Consider the following 19,118-nt stretch of genomic DNA (forward strand, 5'->3'; position numbering starts at 1 on the left):
AAAATAAGGTAGGCCTGGGTTATTGTATTGATATGGAGTTACAGGTAGTCGTGTTGTCTTGTTGAGTCCCTTATTCTAATTTGTGATTTTTAGGCATGTTGCTAAGCTTGACCCATGACCCATATTAAGCATATCTAATGTTTGGGAAGAGTTTTTGAAAAAGCTCACGTAGCTGAAACACTTTCACTCGTAGAACAATTCACGAAATTAAACCCCAAATCTCATCACATGATGGTAACTAGGGAAAAAAGAAAAAGTTATTATTTTAGAGTTTTCCACCATGGTGGTTGTTATTACTACTAATTTACCGAGGGTTACAGCAGATCCATTTAAATAGAGCCGTTAAAGCTTCCACCACTCCGAGGGAAAATTCCTCTGCGAATGATCCGAGTCAATGACGCAGAACAAGCAGTTTATGGATTTCTCTGTTTCTGCAGCTGCAAATATCGACATAAATCAAACCAGTATATATAATCGCCCGGTGCTCATCAAACAAAAACAAAGCCGTCAAGAAGTCAAGTGGGGTTCCATCCCAGAAAGAATAGGACGTCAACATTTCGGAGTGTAATTGTGTATTTTTTTCTCCTTATCATAGGCCACACATTCAAACTGTCTTCAATATAATATAGAAGTGCTATAGGCCTACTGAAAACAAGGCACGTTACAGTGCCGTATAACATGCGTCTTTGCGCTAGGTAGTCTAGTTGAATAAAGGGGAGCAAAGCGACTCTTCAGAATAGAGGGAGGGAGGAACCGAGGGAGGGAGAGCGGCACAACTGATAGCTGCACACCATCTGTTTCAGCCAATGCTCAAAAATTACTCAACCGCACCGCCAGACACCGCTTTTTATCCACAGAAAGATCATTGTTAGCAGCTCAAAAATAAACAACAGATTGCCCATTAACACTTTCCCCCAAATATCTGCAGATTATAACCATATTGATGACACGTTATTGGATCGTCCATTATGAAAAACTCCCCCTAAAAACTATTCTTAATATAATGTTATAACAAAAAAATATACGTTGTTATATTATACATATTATACTTATTATTATTATTATTGTTATTATTATTATTATTATCATCATCATTATCACCATCATCACCTTCTGTTATTATCATTGGACCAACATTGTAACATGTTATTCATTTCGTAGGCTTAGGCCTACGTCATGACACTTATTGAAAATGTATCACAGTGTTAGTTTTGCAGCAGTGACGACATTATTGATTTTTTTACCAATAACAGTAGTTTAGTTGTTTTTTGGAGGCACTTGTTTTTGACTATTCGGTTTTAAATGCAGTTTATATTTAGGCTGCTGTAAAGATGATTATATACAGTTGCTCATTATATGTATTTAATGTAGCCTACATATTTGTGTCTTTATTTTTTTCAAAGGCGATTATATATGAGGGTCAAGACAAAAACCCTGAAATGTGCAGAGTTCTTCTTACGCACGAAATTATGTGCAGGTAAGTTTTTTTTCTCTCCACAAGCTCATCGTTGTTCAAGAAGTATACAGTACATTTCTATATTTTCTCCCCATACTTGTTTATCATATTGGCGTACACGGAGAAGGCCTACAAGTAGTGGGATACAAACAGACTGGTACCCAGGGAAGTTGTAGCCTACAGGGTCTCTTGGTGAATATATTAATATTAGTCTGATGCCAGTGAGTCTGCGCCTCAAAACATGGAGTCAGGCCTTGGTTGATCCCACCTGCGAACTTTTTTGCGTCATTTAACGAGGTAAATCTCAAGCTCTCATGTTCTGCTGCTATTCAGTGGTGTCGTTGATACTAAAAGGAACAACGTTTTATGTTGTTTATTGTTGCGCTCATTGTGAGATTTGTGAGAATTGAATTCGGATACTGTCGGTTAACCTTTCTTCTGTTGTACTATCGCATTGTTCAAGTTGTTTGAAAGCAAGTGCATTAACCTAGAACTGAGAATGATTTGCCTTTTTAATAAGTCTACATAAACTCATCATTCATACAAAATTGTTTACATGCATCCATCACTTATTTGTGACACGTGGAATAGGGTTTATCCATATATCATTAAATCGAATATGGTGATATTTGACATTGATTATATATCATGAAGAGGATATATCGTGATGTGCAAGACTAGCCTATACTCTATTTGAGTATAAACTGTGCAGTTTTATTAGTTAGGCTGTATCAATATGTTGAAAATTAAGTGTAAATGAATAAACAAAGCCTTATTTTTGGGGGGGCCATACTACGATTATTTATTGATATATCATAAATAAGCACCAAAATTGCACAGTCTTGAATGATCTAGTCATTAAAGGCACAAAACGTAGAAGAGGTCTCCCTAAATATCGCCCAAATCTAACATGGAATATGGTGCGTTCTAGAGGTAATTTTTACTGTCAGTGTCAAAGAGAAATTGCATTCTGTAGAGGCATAAGAAGTCTAACCTACTCACTGAGTGAAAGCTATGATCATTCAAGAAGGCATGAGGTAATGAGTATCCTAGTCCTGCTCCACGAGAGTATTCTTCTGTTCTCTTTTGCTCTGCTAAAGCATTAAGTATATTTTTGCAGTATTATTGTAAAATCCACTCAAACTATCTCTTGTCTGCATGTTGTGAAAAATGCTTTGTCTTTCTTTCCTTGCCATATGGCATCAAATATCATTTAGACCTGCAGCCATTATACCAATATACATTTTCATTTCAAATGGGAAGCAGCAGTATAGTTGTGTTTAATTTCAGTTTGAATTAAATCTCCAACGAAAGAACTGGAGGTATAGTGTAGGTTTAGAGAAAACATGGTGGAAACGTGATGGAGGATAAATTAGTGCTTTTGAGGCCGTAATTGATAAATGCCCCGCAGAAATATTGGTTTGAGGGTGGCCTCTTGCATCTCCCCCAGAAATAGCAGCCTGGCAATTAGAGGTAAACAAAAGCTGAAGCTGTGAAAAGTGACTCCCCTGCCTCCTGCCTCCTGGCCCAATCCCCCCTCCCCTCCCTTCTACTTCCCTCCTCTCAAGCACTAAGGCAAACACTTTACCACAACATGTTGTTATTCTATCAGCGTCCATGAAAGGACAGATTTAGTGTATGTTATTTCTCTATTCATTTTTGTTTCCAAATTGAACACAATGACGTTTTGCCTCAGAAAGCAATATACATTTTTAAGGGTCTAATGTTCACTCTAAACAGTAACAGCCACCGTTGTGATCTCAAACGTTCTTTCTTCCCCTAGCCGGTGTTGTGACAAGAAGAGCTGCGGCAACAGGAACGAGACTCCATCAGACCCTGTGATTATCGACAGGTAGGCTCTGCTCCATGTCTCCTCCATGCTGCTGTGATTGTGACCTGTGTTAGATTCAGGCTTATACTCTGTTGGGAAGAGAGTGAGTGAGAACTCCGCAGTGTTGGGGTGCCCAGGTGGGTTGACTCCAACCTTATGGTCCTCTCCGTGGGAACTGTGGCTGATTGTTCTGTGAGCAGGTGAGAGGGGTTTTTTCCCAGGTACCTGTGCTCAGAGGGGCAGTCACCACCTGGAGAGGGGTGTTCAATCACAGGTGCATTGGGCGGGGTATTCACCTAATTATCTAAGGGGTTTATCATGATATTTGTCTCTCATTTTCTCTTTGTCTATCAAAGTGGTTGTTATCTAGTTTTTACTATTCTCTCAGGTTCGGCAATGCTAAGATTGTGTGTAAAGGTGGTTAGGGCTCTGTTGTGAAAAGAGTTTGTGCCAGAGATTTTGCTTTGAACCTTTAGGTTACGGTATGTCACATAGATTACAGGATTTGGATATTCAGAGAACATAAACTGCATATTGGCTATTACATTCCTTCCACACAGTATAACTGTTATTCAGACTCCTCTATCTCACGGCTTAAAAATGAATGTGGGTGTGTTTGTGCGTGCCCACGAGTGTGTAGGAGGGAATATCTTCACCATAGAGCCTAACTAACTCTCACCATGGAGTGGGGAGAGACAGCAATGCTAATGTTTGACTAGCCGGAATCACTGTTTACTTAGTGGAGAATGCCTGGTATCTGACAGAGGGGACAACTCTCTTATTAGTAATCAAATAGGGCTGAACAGTTGTTGCCGCCACTCCAGCAGCTTCTCATGCATCAGGAAGTAGGGGCTGCCATGGATGCCTGCCTGGCTGGATTACCACAGCTACTGCCTCTCTAGATGCCTCTCTCTCTCTCTCTCTACTAGGAGAGCTGGTGTTCATCTATTATGTAGGACTGGATGTAACATTATGTTATGGGTATTATGTATGTGATTTAAATTGAGCAGCCCAAGGAAACACTTTATAATTCAATTATCATGCCTTTCATGAAGTTGAATATCTGATTTATTAGACTAGTGTAGTTTTTGGATACAGTGTTCACACAGAAACATAAAGTATGAGAGATAAACATCTCACTGATTTCTGCTGCTTTTAAGTTTGATTTGTACTGCCTCACCGCCTTCATTGAGTTAAGTTTCACACTGTATTGTTCCTCAATCTGTGGGACAAAACTGGGAACATAAGTACAATAGCCAAGATGAATGCAAAGCAGAAAAAAAGAGAAGCGGATGGATATTGAAAGCTCAACCAGCTCTGAAAAAAAAGGCTCCGATTTTTATTGTGACGGGAGTGAATGGGAGTAGAGTATCGTTTTCCTCGCACAATGAGCAGGTCTGTTGAATCACAAAAGCATATGTTCCTCATTAGGCCCTCCCATTGTCTCCATGTCGTAACTATGAGCAGATCAGTTCACCCTCCCAGTCCCACACTACTTCCCATTGACTTCCCACTGACTAGAGGGGGTTGCAGCAAGGCTAGTTGTGGAGTTTCGGAGTTAACACAAAATCACTGACGTTTACTGTACTGCATACACATGTCACCCAGTTTACCACCCTGATACAGTACTTTTCAGTGAACATATGGGTGAGAGTTTGTGAAGCCTCAATATGTTACACACTCTTTTGTTACATCTGTCTGTTTCTCATGCAAATTGTGAGTGGCACCTGTGCTGCAGTTGCTTCTGGCTAAAAGTGATTATTTTAAATTGAAGAGAGCTGAGAGTTGACTGTGTGAAAAAAAGACTGATTGTTGAATCAGTCATGTCTTAGATAGCTGCCTACATTACAGTATAGAACATCTTCAGCTCTGCCACATTTCCTAGAGAAAGTGTAGCATAGCCCAACCTTTAAGAAACAGATTTAGAGTGAATCATTGATGGCATTTCCTCGCTGTAACATTTTCCCAGATGGTACAAGGGGAAAGCATACACAGCTAGCTGGCATCTATCAAGACATTAACTGGCGTTCCCATGGATCTGGCATATCCGACTGAGTTTGGGAAACCTATCATTCCAAATGTGTCCAATTTTCCTGTGGTCAAGCCAGACATCTGTTTACCCTATTTTCTCTCTGAGTTTGATGCAGATTTTCAGGAATTTTTTTAAGGGAAAGAATTCTTTAAAAAAAAGTTTGTTAGATACAGTATAAGCCTAACAGCTGTCACAGAGTTTCAGGGCTGGAGGAGCTTTAAATATTTCACAAGTGACTTTTGATGTCATTACATTATTCATATTTGTTTTCTGGGGAAAGAAAGGGACTTTTTATGTGTGTGTGTCAGTGTGCGTGTGTGTGTGTGTGTGTGTGTGTGTGTGTCTGCATGTGTGTGAGCTTGTGTGTGTGAAGGGACATCTGTACTGCTGAGGAAAGGCTGACCCTATCTTCTGTGCTGATTGTAAAATTAAAGTCTATTACAGATGTAGGATATTAATTTGAGACAGTTTGCTACAGCAGGAAAATAATCATGCAGCAACAGGAAATTTGAATTATTATGTGGATTATAATTAATTGACATTTTTGTATAGGTTGTTACATTTTTCCTAAGGGAAATCAAGTCTGAAACATCAGAAGCCTTTTTAAACCTAAAATACACTAAACGTTTTACATTTCCTGCATTGCAGGAAAGTTCTCCTGCATCAGGGTGATCAAATTAGGATCCTACATCTGTATGTTCTGTCAGTCTTTGCATACATACATACATACCAATGAGGGTTCCTCAAGGTTCTTTTGGGGAAGGTAAGGGTTCTATGTACAACCATACTGACCCAAAGAACCCATTGAGCGCTTCAATTGTTCTTTGCAGTTCAAACAATTATTATTTCTTCTTAAATGGATCTTTCCTCTTGATAATTAAAATGTAGGCTTGATGGCTCATTCAAATATTTTGGGGTGTGGTTTGTGCACAACTCTTTTTGTGTTGACTAAGTCAGTAGTTCTCAGTTCTCACCCCCAGCCATTCCAGAGCTAGCACACCTGATTCAACTTGTTGAATGAACCAGAATAAAAAACCCTGTATGGATCTGCAAAGAACCTTTGAGATTGAGAAAGGTTCTTTATAGAACATATAAAGCTTCTTTATAGAACCATCCATAATGGTTCTATAAAGAATCATAAAAAAATAGATCTGTATAGACCCCAAAAGGGTTGCAACCATAACCAGAAACGTTTTGTTAATGGTTCTTTATAGAACCTTAGGAAAAGGTTCCATATAGCACCAAAAAGGGTTCTGCTTTGGTTATAAGCCAAATAACCCTTATTTGGCACTATATAGAACTATTTGTTTTTAGTGTGTATTTTTTTGCTCTTCTAATCAGGAACGTTGGAAACTATGTTGGCTCTTGCAGAAACAAAAAGACACTGATTGAATTTGGTCGGTAATTGTATCACTATTGCTATGACTACAGTACTTCACAGTTGGTTTTAATCATATCTTCCCATTATGAAGTCGTTGTTGAAAGGGATGTCACATCTTTAAGCTAGTGGCGCCTTAAAGTTAGTGGGGGCATGGGTATATACAGGCAGTAATTTGAGTCTCTAGAGTTATAGTGATGAGGTGCCCAATATCTGATTAGGTGGTTTCCCCATTTACAGTATGTGTAGGGCAGTGTACGCCAAACATAATTCAATTTGTGATGACTCTTCCGCCCTGGTATCTATCTTCACTCTCCTGAATATTGATTTTGTCTTCTCCTGTGTGAAAGATTAGATACATGGTCCAGGCTTACACATTCATTTTGTAATACAAAATAAGAACATCCTGTTGGAAAAAAAGAAAGAAAACGACTCATTCTGGCTGCCAAAGTAAAAAGGTTGCTTGTATCACAGAGGAGATGCAGCAGATTAGGTGAGGATAGCACAGGAGGGAATGGGTTTTCAGAGCTCACGCTGCCCATACATGCATTTTGAATCTAATGTATGTTCACATGGCTTAACGTCCATGTTAATGTACACTCCCATTCAGAAAGGAGGACCGTGGACCAGACCAAAAGATGTCAGCTCTGCTTATTCCAGCTTTAACCGCATTCCCTTTCACTTCCTGTCACAAAGGTCAAAGAGCTTTGACCTCTGGAGGCCGCCCAGCTACTGAATAATTCATAACATTGACTTGTTTTTTTCCTTTCGATTTTTTTTTCAGTCATCAGCACACATGGCTGTGCTGTGGGAGGGTTTTTATTAATTTAGCTCATTTATAAAGGCCTCTCCGCACCTGTTCATGTGTTAATGCAATTCAGTTTTTGGCCTAATGCAAATTTTGCTTAGCTTTTCGTTATGTCGCTCATTAGTGCGCTGTATTTTCTAAATGACTGTGCGTTATCGTTCATTTGCGGAACATCTACTAGGTCATATCCCAGAGTGCAGTGGCTTGTTGTCTGAGATGTTTGTCAGTAACAAAATAACTTTGCGTTGGACCACATATGGTTTCTCTTCCCTCTACGCAAGAAATACAAAAATTGGTGTGGTGGTGTGTTCCCATCTGGTTTTTGCAAAAGTGTGATTAACTCCCAAGCTGAACAAATGCCAGTATTTATAAGGTCAGCTTTTTGCGTTGGAAATGCTATGTAAATGAGAATCAGTGAAAAGGGGACATTAAGCAACATTTAATTCATTTTCTCCTTTAATGTCCTTTAAAGCCCTGGACTGTCAAAAAGGATTTCAGAGACCATTTTAATTACACACGGATAAAATAAGTGTGTTTTCATAGGCAGTGTTTTGATAACCGGTGAAGAGAGTTCTGGTTTATTAACTACCTACTGTAAATTACATGTTTTCACAAGGGTAATAAATGGCACTGTATATGTCGTGTAATTCACCATCCACCCACAAGTGAGAATGAAACAATGCAGAGGTCAGAGCAATGCACAGGTTGTGCTGTTTTTATTTTTATTTTAACCTTTATTTAACTAGGCAACTCAGTTAAGAACAAATTATTATTTACAATGACAGCCTACCCGGCCAAACCCGGACGACGCTGGGCCAATTGTGCGCGGCCCTATGAGACTCCCAATCACGGCCGGATGTGATACAGCCTGGATTCAAACCAGGGACTGTAGTGACGCCTCTTGCACCGAGATGCAGTGCCTTAGACCACTGCACCACTCGGGAGCCCTAATCATGGAGGTGTAGCACATGGATTCTTGCATCATACAGTAGAGAAATTGTATTTGGCTCATGGATGGCGAGCATACAGTTTTGAAGGACTATAGTGCAGTCGATTAAAGTTGCTGCCTTTAGGGAAAAACATGCACGCACGCACGCACGCACGCACGCACGCACGCACGCACGCACGCACACACACACACACACACACACACACACACACACACACACACACACACACACACACACACACAGGCATATGCAGGAACGCATGCAACCAGAAAAACATACATATACGCATGTACACACATCCACATCCACAAACACTTTTCATGTTCATGCCTCAATGATATTATTTCCTTCTTCACGTTTTATTTACGGCTCTTTTCAATGTAATTCATATGACAGATGTGAGTTTTTGACACCCTGTGTGAAAGGAGAGAAGAAACTGGCCACCCCTGACTGGACTTGAGTGATGTTTGAGTGAAACCTGTCTCCTTTTGAGCCAGAGTAGGAAGAGCAGGAAGTGTTGAGAGCAAAAGCTGTACTTGGCAGCTCTCTGTTGGCTTGCACTTGCTGAAAAATGAAACCCAGACCCTCTCTGCAACCTTGGAGCCAGAAACTCCTTCCCACTGTTCCAACATCCAGGATTGGGTAATACTGTTCACTAAGCAAAACATTACCTCAAATTATTCTGCTCTGTTTCTTATTCCCTCCTCCCTCATGTTGGTTTTATCGCAGTTTGTAAATGTCAAGACACTTACAAAGACGCACAGTATAAATTATATTTTCCAAATTATGCTCTCATGTTTGGGTTCACATGAGTGGCGTCTGAAGGTAACGTGGTGCCTGGTGTTCCCGCGGGAGACCCACCTCACTGGGATAGGATTCCCCAGGGGCATCAGCTAATGGCAAGACTTGACAACAGCACAGAAGACGGGGGTGTTGTGTTTTACTAGTGCTGAGCAGGGGTGATGACTTTAACATGTGTGCAGAGAGAGAAGGAGGTGTGTATGTGTGTGTGTGTTAGAGAGAGAGAGAGGGAGAGAGAGAGAGAGGTGTGTATGTGTGTGTGTGTTAGAGAGAGAGAGGGAGAGAGAGAGAGAGGTGTGTATGTGTGTGTGTGTTAGAGAGAGAGAGAGAGAGAGAGAGAGAGGTGTGCTGTACAAGAAACTAGTCTGGACCAACAGAGCGACGGATTCGGCTCCAGCTTGACGGCAGTGAAAGACGAAACATGGTTCCACATGTGTTGAGAAAGAGCAGTCCATCTGTCCGCAGAGACAACCTCTCCCCCCTTTCCACCCCTACTTCTCTCTCCCTCTCCTCTCCCTTTCTCTTCCCTCATTCTACTCCCCTGGTTCGCTGTGCTGACAGAAACAAGGCCAGAGCTGGTGTGATGGAATGAAGGCTGGACAAAGCGCAACACTGGCCCTCATACACACACACACACACACACACACACACACACACACACACACACACACACACACACACACACACACACACACACACACACACACACACACACACACACACACACACACGCGCGCGCGCACACTCACACACACATTTTATTTGTAAAATTAGTGATCTTATTAAATAACAATTTTGATTGTTTGTGTTTTTCTGCTTCAATGAAGTTCTATTGTCTCCTATTACGTCCAATAACTCTGTGGAATATCATGGTAACGCTCTACATTAAGCTGCCCTAAAATACCACTACAATCAAACATAATACTTTAAAAATATTTATAACGATGAATTCATTTGAAATGAATTTCCATGAAGCACAAGTGTAACACAGTACACAATGAAAATTGTACAATTTTGAAAACTAAATCTAACCTAAATAAAACATGTCACTCTATCTCAAATATTTAACAGCTCTCCTTTATAATTAAACTCTGGAGCTGTTTAGAAGTCTTTGTTTGGATTCTTAAAGCTTTAATGATGAAAACGTTTTTTCAAACATCCTCGCATCCTATGAATTGCATTTAGATCGGCCAGCGCACTGTTTTTACATGCTTTTCTTCCTTTTGAAAAAGGGTCTCCTTTCTTTCTTTTGGCATGTTCTCACTCCCATTCAATCCTTATTGGGTTCCCCCTAATTGTCAAACAAACTGTTGGGTCAACCTCAGTCGTATCTGGCCCTAAAACAGCACATTAGGCCCTGGTGAGGGATATATGTGGTATTTCATCGGAGACGGAGTAATGCTGGGGTTTTATGGTTAAGTACCAGTTCACGCCCATGCCATTTGTTCCGCATTAGGCTGGAGGTTTTGTAAATCCGATCAATATGTTCACCGTGATGTGATTCCTTTCCAGGATCTCCCGAGTCGTTCTTTCCTCCAGTACTTTTGTTATGGGATCGGTTGTCGATGCACACTCACGCCACTACCCCCCCTTTCCTCCATCCATCCATCTCTCCCTCCCTCCATCTCCACCTCAATCTATTTCCATTTTGTGAATGTAGCAATTTGTAGTGTGACATGGCTGAGATTAAGATGGGAAGCAGTCGGAGGAGGATTGCATCGGACATGGTCCTGCTCCCATGGCGTGGGGTCACAGGACAAAGATGGGGAATTGTGGGATGGGGTCATCAGTTACCTCAAGGAAACGAACAGGTCTTCTGGCTGCTCCGATGGCCCCAAGGGTTGCCTGGGATGGATCTGAGGGAAAAGCCCCAGAGAAAGAGTCCTGAACCAGTGTCATCTATTAAAAGTGACAAGTTATTTCTAAGTATAGCTCTGTTTTTTGTTTCTTTACGATGCTGTCATTTGGAACAGTGTCCCGCTGTCCACGAATCACATAGATATGATACATGTAGGGATGACCCCCTCTTTTTACATATCTTCGATTCAGTCTGAAAACATTTGTATTCTGTTTATTGGAGCTATTTTTTATTGTTTGAAATAAAACAATACAGGAATTATTTGACAATAACTATGAAAATATTTCAATATGCGTTCAACAGTTTGCTATAAAATATTTATCTTTTAAAATGAAAACCACCTTATTGCATGTATCTGATGTTGTTCTCATCATATAGTCACTCCCAGAAGTCTTAGCAAACAGAACTATGTTGCTTTTAAAACAAACGCTTCAACATCTATTTTGGTGGCATAGTCAGATTCTCATTATTTTAATATTTATGTAAACCGTAACATTAGATTGTTCTAACCAATAGTATTGTATTCTGATATGAGCCTCCTTTCCATTGTGGATTGGTGGGGTCCTCTTGACCCCTCCCCCTTTATAACCTGCCCCAACTGTGTTAATGATATATGACAGAAATGTCCTTGTGCTGGTTCAGTGGCAAGAAAGGTCCTGGCTAGTCTATATCAATTCATCTGACTTACGTTCCTATGTCTTAAATTACCACTTTATAGAAACCTGTTGCTCGCTCCTCTTGCCAAATGAAATCAGATCTCCTCTACGGCCCGGTGTGATATTGATCCATATTCAACACCCAGGCTGCCGATTGATCGCTATTGATTTACAATAAAAACACTCCTCTGCTTGTTCAGCACCACGTTCAATACGGTTGAAGAAAAAACAGATTTTGTCTTTACCATGCAGGGACCAGTGCCATATAAACATGTGAGGAGCTTTTTCATTCCAAGAAAGGAAAAATTGTTCTTGGTCTGAAACCACGACAAAATGGTTAGTGTACACCATTGTGCTGCAACAGAAAAATGATCTACTCAAGTCATGTGAAACAAACTAATAGAAATGGTTTAATGGGATGACACTTCGATTAGGAGTCATTTATTGAGGAATGCCTGCCCCGTTTATGAATTTCTACATTGCAGTGGGGAAGTATAACTGCCATGTACAGCTTGATTTCTGCACTTTAACACAATAAGACTTCCTGTGGCTTGATATGAATAGGCATCTCTCTCGTTATCCCACCCTCACACACAGACATGCTCTCTCCCTCCCACACCCTCACTATTAGAGCCCAGAGTATAGAGCAGCCCTAGCAGCTCCAGATCCTGGTATTACCGCGTCATGTCTTAGTCCTAATCTTTCTGACTTCCTCCCCCCCAGACCCTCTGTAAAACAACTGTTCCCATCCAGCTATTTCGAGTCCTGTTGCCGGCCTACGGACATCTGAAAGAAATGATCCCCAATCTCGGACATCCAGAAGTTTACAGTTATATAATGATAGTGAAAACCACATGAGGGAGCGCACATTTTTGGGATGCCTCCCCATCTGTTTGGAGCTATACTGAGGCCAGACCAACAGGACAGCACGGCACCTTTTACCAGCCCTGGTGCAGCCAGTCTGGAACTCATTACATTGTGTTATAAAGCAAATCCAATAGAGCTCCGTCCTCAGTGATTGTGGCACCATCTCTACCCTGGTTGTCCCTGTGTAAGTGCTGGTTGTTTGTTTGTCCTGGAGAGGCTGACGGAGGGCTATGCAGGGACCGGGCCAGCCAGGTCGGAGGCGACGCTAAACCTGAGCTGCCTGGCATTGCTCTGCTCCTTCACCGCTGGCCTTGTTTGGACTGCAGCTCCAGTTTGCTTTCTTAGAGGGAAGCTGAGCCCTCATAATAACGGGCCCTTCCCTCGGGTGGGAAGCTTTGCATAGACAAGGGAGTGATGACATAGCCCGAGAGGCCTTGCCAGTACACCCTTGTGCTCTTAGCATATTTATTTTCTCTGCTCATTGTATGGTTTAAATCACACCGTATTATGTTCGGCCCCTATGCACGTGCCGATCACTATGATGTGCTGAGGTATATGCTATAGACCTGTGGGCTTTGTTTTCACAAATTATTCTGGGGATTACTGACTGGCTGACCAGATTGTAATCTTTATTAGTCTGTTAACCGTATCCTCTGCTTTTGGGGCCTTCATAACTGACCTGATAAACCTTGACCATTTTCAGAGGATCCTTGCAAGATCTAAACCTATTCAATATAAGAACAAGTGTTAATTTGTATACATTCAGTACTTCTCAAATCACTCCCACTCTCAAGAAAATATTTGGACAGTTTGAGACCTCCCTATTGTTTCCCTATGGTTTCAGACTAACGAGAATGTTTTATTCAATGCCACTGTTGTGTTTTGTTATTGAAATGGCTTGTCGATTCGAATAGAGTCAACCTGGTCTGACAATACAATCTCATTGTATCCAGTGGAGAGTGAAAGCCATCTCAGCAGCGTAGCTTCACCAGAACACAGTGAGATTGGAGGAGGGGGGCAGAGTGGGTGGCTCCTCCAGATGGAGATCCAGGATAACAGAGAATGTCCGGGCCCTTTTCCAGAGATTCCATAATAGGAATCTACCATGGCTCGTCTATTAAGTTGTGCACACCACGAGGAATGAGGAGAGAGAGAGAGAGAGAGATGGGGAAGAGGAGATTGTTTAGACTGAGATGGACAACACACATGACTTCACCTTTCTTGTGCAACTGTCAAATCGAGACTACCAAAAGTCTCAGGTCATGCGGTCTACGGCAGCCAAAGAACTGCCTCGATAGTGGGGAACTTTTTTTCAGTCACAGAGGCGCATGACATGATTTGTTTTTGTTTTCTGTTGGAAATGGGAAAGTACGACATGCAGGTCAGGAAGGTCAGCGTTGGGGTTAAGAGGTCGCAACCTTTTTGGTACCTGAGCAACCTCATATGGCTAAGCCATTTCTCAGGCTCCTCAAAAACGGGTTGAAAGCAGTGTGTGTGTGTGTGTTTGAGGGGGTTGAAAGGTAGGTTCTCCAGTGATCTATCAGCAACAGAAGCACATAGGATGGCAGCTACTGCAACTAAACAGCGTAAGACAGATTGGCAGGACTTTCTCAGTTAAGATACATAAAGCTGCAGAAGGAGTCAGAAAGACTAAGTACAGTGGATGTTGAACTTTGACCTCTCCTCCAAATAAAGAGTATGTAGAACAACTGTATACTCTTCCAATTAAAAGCATTTTTTATAACCAAAGGGTTCCTTCTTCTCATACTTAAAAATTGGCAGTCATTTTCTACGGTGTCAGTTCTAACCAAGCACCACGTAGTCCCCTAATATCTCTGAAGCTGCATTTTTCTCGAAGATAGTCTATTTGTGTACAGATTGGCCTGTCACTTTGTAAAACAACATTCATGATTTTTTATTGTTGCTCTGCCATCACCCTTTCCTCCTCTCTACAAAGTGGCTTTTTGTCGTTTGAGGGAAGTAAACTTCATCAGGTCGACACCGAGGTGTGCTTCACATGTCACTCAGTGGAGCTCTCCCCTAATGAAATGCTGCATACAGATTTTTGCCTGCGGGCTCAAGGGGATAAGACTGTGGAAACAGAATGAAAAGAGCTCCTTTCTGCACACACATGCGCGCGTGCACACACACACACTTGCTCGAGTGCATCCATGTGAAGAGATCCAAATCTGCAATTTATTCAAATATTGATATTTCTACTTGTCAGGAGAAAGGTGCCTTGAAATTTCCTCTGAGTACTCCTGTCAGAAAAATAGCGAGAAATATGTCAGATCATTCATAAATAGAGTTCAGCCCTGTGAAGTCAGTAGGGAACAGCAAAAATATATATGATTGTCAATGAAGAATAGAAGCAATATTACAGAGACTAGCGCTTAGTCTTCCATCATGTCAAGCAAGCAGCCCTTGCTGGCCCATAGTGTAAACTTGTATATCAGTGTGTGTGTGTGTGTGTGTGTGTATGTGTATAATGTCTTTGTATGTGTACATGTGTATGTATATTTATCGAAATGTGAATGAGTGTGTGCAGGCCATGTTGTGACTCCTGCTTCTATCTGTTTGTTGACTTTTTCCATCGAGACGCACCATTTCCCATCCTGCAGCAGTCTATGAGAGCGTGGCCCTTCTGGAGAGGTCCGTAACCGGACGCTGCCCTCCATGTGGTTTGAATTAGGGCCCCTGAAGCTGTGAAGGACACCTCAAATGACGTGAGGCACTCACACACAAATTCCAATCTGCTGAACGGTGGAAGAAAAGTGCTCTCCGGGAATCCTCCGAGATATTTTGGCTCAGGCCGGAGCGATTAAAACAGGGCGGAAACCAATAACTCAAGGAATCATGACTAAATATCCCATGAAATCTGCCTCGCTCAGTCACACCCACATGCACGTCCAAATCAGCCCTCTCAGAATAGAGCTTTTCAAACTAAACCAGAGAAAAGTCTTGTTCTGTACTCCCTTGGCTGAATGGAACTCTCAACACTTGGAGCAGATTAGACAGTCTTGTCTTTCGGCTAGCTACCTCAGCCCTGACAGGCATAGGATTCAGATGATGCATAGGGCAGCGAGGCTCCATTGTGCCAAGGCGATACAGAAAAGGACCCAGTATAGTTCATAGCAGTTGACGAGGAGTGGTTTGGCACAGCTTGGGACCCATCTGGGTGGTGCAGATACCCATACTGAGGAGCTATTTTACAACTAGGCATCTGTGTGGCAGAAGAGCTATTTAGCATATGCTGCTATATGGGACAATATGCTTCAACATTGCCAGCCGTAGACTAGTGCTCATTTCCTGAAGCTCCATGCAGCATCGGATAGATGCAGTACAATCCAAAGTTTATAATAATGTTGGCATTTCTGTTGCTTAAGTAGAAAACACATCGCTAGGACCATGGCAGCCAGTTGAGACATTGCCTGTCCATCTACCTGCATAACACATTTCATATAGTGTGTCCATAGTCGGGACATGCTCAGACATTTGGGCTGCAACACAGAACAGTGCTCTGCTGACAGGGCGAGGGTTAATGTTTACCGCCTCAATCCTCCAAACTCTGTGAAGGCGTTTCGATCCCTAGTAAAAATAGTGATATTGATTGGGTTTGTTTTACAAAAGCAATGGATTGTGTGTGTTTCGGAGTAGATAGTGATAGCGCTGACATCATCCACGTATTCATGGAAAACCCCAGATGGCGCATGAAGCTGAAAGTATTTGAATTTGAAGCGTGCCACATCGCTGAATGGGGCTAAATGGCGCCCAATGGCGCCAAAAAATCACTAACGATCATGGTGAAAGTGGCACCGCTAGTTTGCTACGCAGTAGCCGACCAGCAGAACTTGTGACTTCCCTCTCCAGACCAGACACTGGGGCCTGAAATAAGTACTCTATCTGTCCATATGTGTATACATAAGATTAAATTCCTCTTCCCACTATCAAACAGCGACATTTTCCTCAAACTATTTAAATGAAGATACACAAAAAATTAAGATATATAAAAAAAAACACCCCCACACATAGCGCTCTTCCACAGAGATCAGGAGTTCTTTCCCTATCCGTGGTGCTTTGCACATAGCAGAGTAGCGTGGAACTCACCCAGAGCTGTTGAACAAACACGAGACCAGCCTGTCAATAGCACCTCCGCAAACTAATTGCCTGTCAAATGACCCATCCCCAAAGCTGCCCACATATGCTTTGACTCAATGCGCACCTTGTTAGAAGACAAGAGATACGAGTGGCACTCTTCTGTTTGACATCTTGTTTTTATTTTTTACAATTGTTGTAGCTGTGCAAAGTGCAGTGACCGTGAGATTGCTTTTTAGTCATTCATAAAGGAAATGAAGTGTACAATTAGGTTGGTGTAATTTTACTACATGGAGCAAAGGTTACGGTATGTACCAATTTATTTTTGTTTTTACACTCATTACATGGTCATAGACAGCACACCTTGCACCAACTGCTATTGTTGTGTTTTTCTCTGTAGTCATTAGACGGTGTAGTAGCCCATTGGCTTGTCTGTTAGCCTGTAGTAACAGTACAGTGAGATTGACACAGCTGGGGAGAGCAGCTTGAGGCTGCACGCTCAGGAATACACAGGGGGTGTTCAAAGCCCCTCTCTGAATCCTGATCAGAGAGCTGCCCCGGCCAACTGATGGCCTATTAAATATACATGGGCAGGGGTCAGATCTGGAGGTCCCTGCTTCCTCCCAGCTATGTGCACTTAAGCGGAAAGGCTGGGCAACAATAAAAACCTCCTCTCGCTCCAGTGAGCTCTCCCCTGACACCTTCACCTCCAGTGTGTACGTCAAGTCCAGCGCTCACCTAGCGCTACATTACAACCCTGCCTTTGTGAAAAGGACAAATTATGAATTTTTTACACTGGTAATTATATATTTATATTCAATAACACCCAAGACCTGGCTGGCTCTCCTTCCTCTAGACGTGGACAGATAGCCTTAGTTGATACAAAGAGAAAGAGTTTTAACTGTTATTTTACTGTGGTTTGATGGTTTGACATGTGATTAAGTAGGCTAGGAAGCAGAGACAGAGAGGAATGCTGGAGTGGTCCTTCATGCCCAGGCGTGATTAACATATTCAGAGTGACAGTCACTCTGTGTTTTTCTTTAAGCCTGCTCTGTCGGCCTAATGAAGTCGAACAGCAGTTGATCAATTAACCCAGTGGTGAGCCACTTGTGTCAGGGATAACCCATTTACCAGGTGTCACAGTAATCATGTCGGTGCCCTTTCACCTCTAGCGAGTGTCCAACGAGACAGCGACTGTGACAACGACAGCGGGACACACAAGCTTTCATTGGGCGATCCACTAAACAGGATTGGTGTGTGTTGTTGTAATCCAATGAAAGGCAGATAGATAGAAGAGAAAGGACGTTGACTAACTTGGAAAGAGGATCATGAAAAGGGGATGGACAAACTGGCTATGTGGTTGTTCAACATCTATAGAGACAGCGCAGTACAGTGTACATCATAACATACAACTTAGTGGCGTCTCCATCAACAATTCCCCCCTGCAACTACGTCCCGTCCTCCCCCACTCTTCCTTCCTCTTTCCCACGTTGCTTGCGTTCATTTAGACTGCGGTGACCTGGCTTACACGCACATCAGCCCTTTCTCTCATGAGTAACTGCGATGGTCTACTGGAGGATAATGTGGTTTAAACTCCACATTGCCTGTCTATTAGGAGAGACATGATGGCAACCACAAATAATAAAATACATGTATTCCTCTCTATGTGACGCTAACTAGGCAACATATCAAGCGTGTGCTGCTGCTGCTGCTAATGGTCTCTCTGTGTCTGATATGGTACCCTCTATTCCATTCCCCAAGGGCCTCGCCTCCACATATCTTCTGCTTCATTTTCCATGGGAGCCCAGTCAGAAATGCACACACACCTCATATATATTTGATAGTTAATATTTATCCTCGCCAGGGAAGTGCACTTTACATGTGGTAACATACGATTACCTGCGATTCATATGGCAAAGAAACAAAATCGATATGGATATATAATTCATGACAGAGGGGCTATCAGTTTTTATGGCTCTCTATCCAGGCTCATTAAAGTTTTATCGTAATTGACTGGAAGTAGGAGTTTTTTAAAGCATCTTTCGTTCCTTCACTTTCTACCTTTAATAATTAAGTCAAGTTTAATTGGCTGTGTTTTGAAGCACCTAGATGATAGGACTCCTCAAATTCTGAACCATGAATTATAGACGAAGATATGCTATGCATTAGTGTGTCAATATATTTAGTCAGTAAGGCAGAGAAGGTATGCCATTGCCCATAAATCATAGGCCAAAAATCTATTCTCACCCCCTTAAAACCCCTTTTGGCTGTTTTATGTTATGATATGGCACAGTCACTCAAAACTCCCTCACCAGCCATGAACCCTGAATCTACTCCACTGATTGGTGGTCAAGTTGCTCTCTTGACGGCTGATTGACAGAAGGAA

At 42.0% G+C, this 19,118-nt stretch overlaps 1 protein-coding gene across 12 annotated transcripts in view; it reads left to right on the forward strand.

Moving 5' to 3' along the window:
• The window catches only part of LOC115153233 (transcription factor COE3), a 70,599-nt gene that overhangs the window by 2,262 nt on the left and 49,219 nt on the right, over positions 1 to 19,118 (forward strand). For all 12 annotated transcript variants that reach the window (XM_029698458.1, XM_029698460.1, XM_029698459.1 and 9 more), the window contains exons 5-6: positions 1,404 to 1,477; positions 3,240 to 3,308. In XM_029698458.1, the coding sequence (XP_029554318.1) occupies positions 1,404 to 1,477; positions 3,240 to 3,308 (143 nt within the window). The remainder of the gene's footprint in view (positions 1 to 1,403; positions 1,478 to 3,239; positions 3,309 to 19,118) is intronic.

This window comes from Salmo trutta, chromosome 18 (assembly GCF_901001165.1).
Source record: "Salmo trutta chromosome 18, fSalTru1.1, whole genome shotgun sequence".
NCBI classification, from domain to species: Eukaryota; Metazoa; Chordata; class Actinopteri; order Salmoniformes; family Salmonidae; genus Salmo; species Salmo trutta.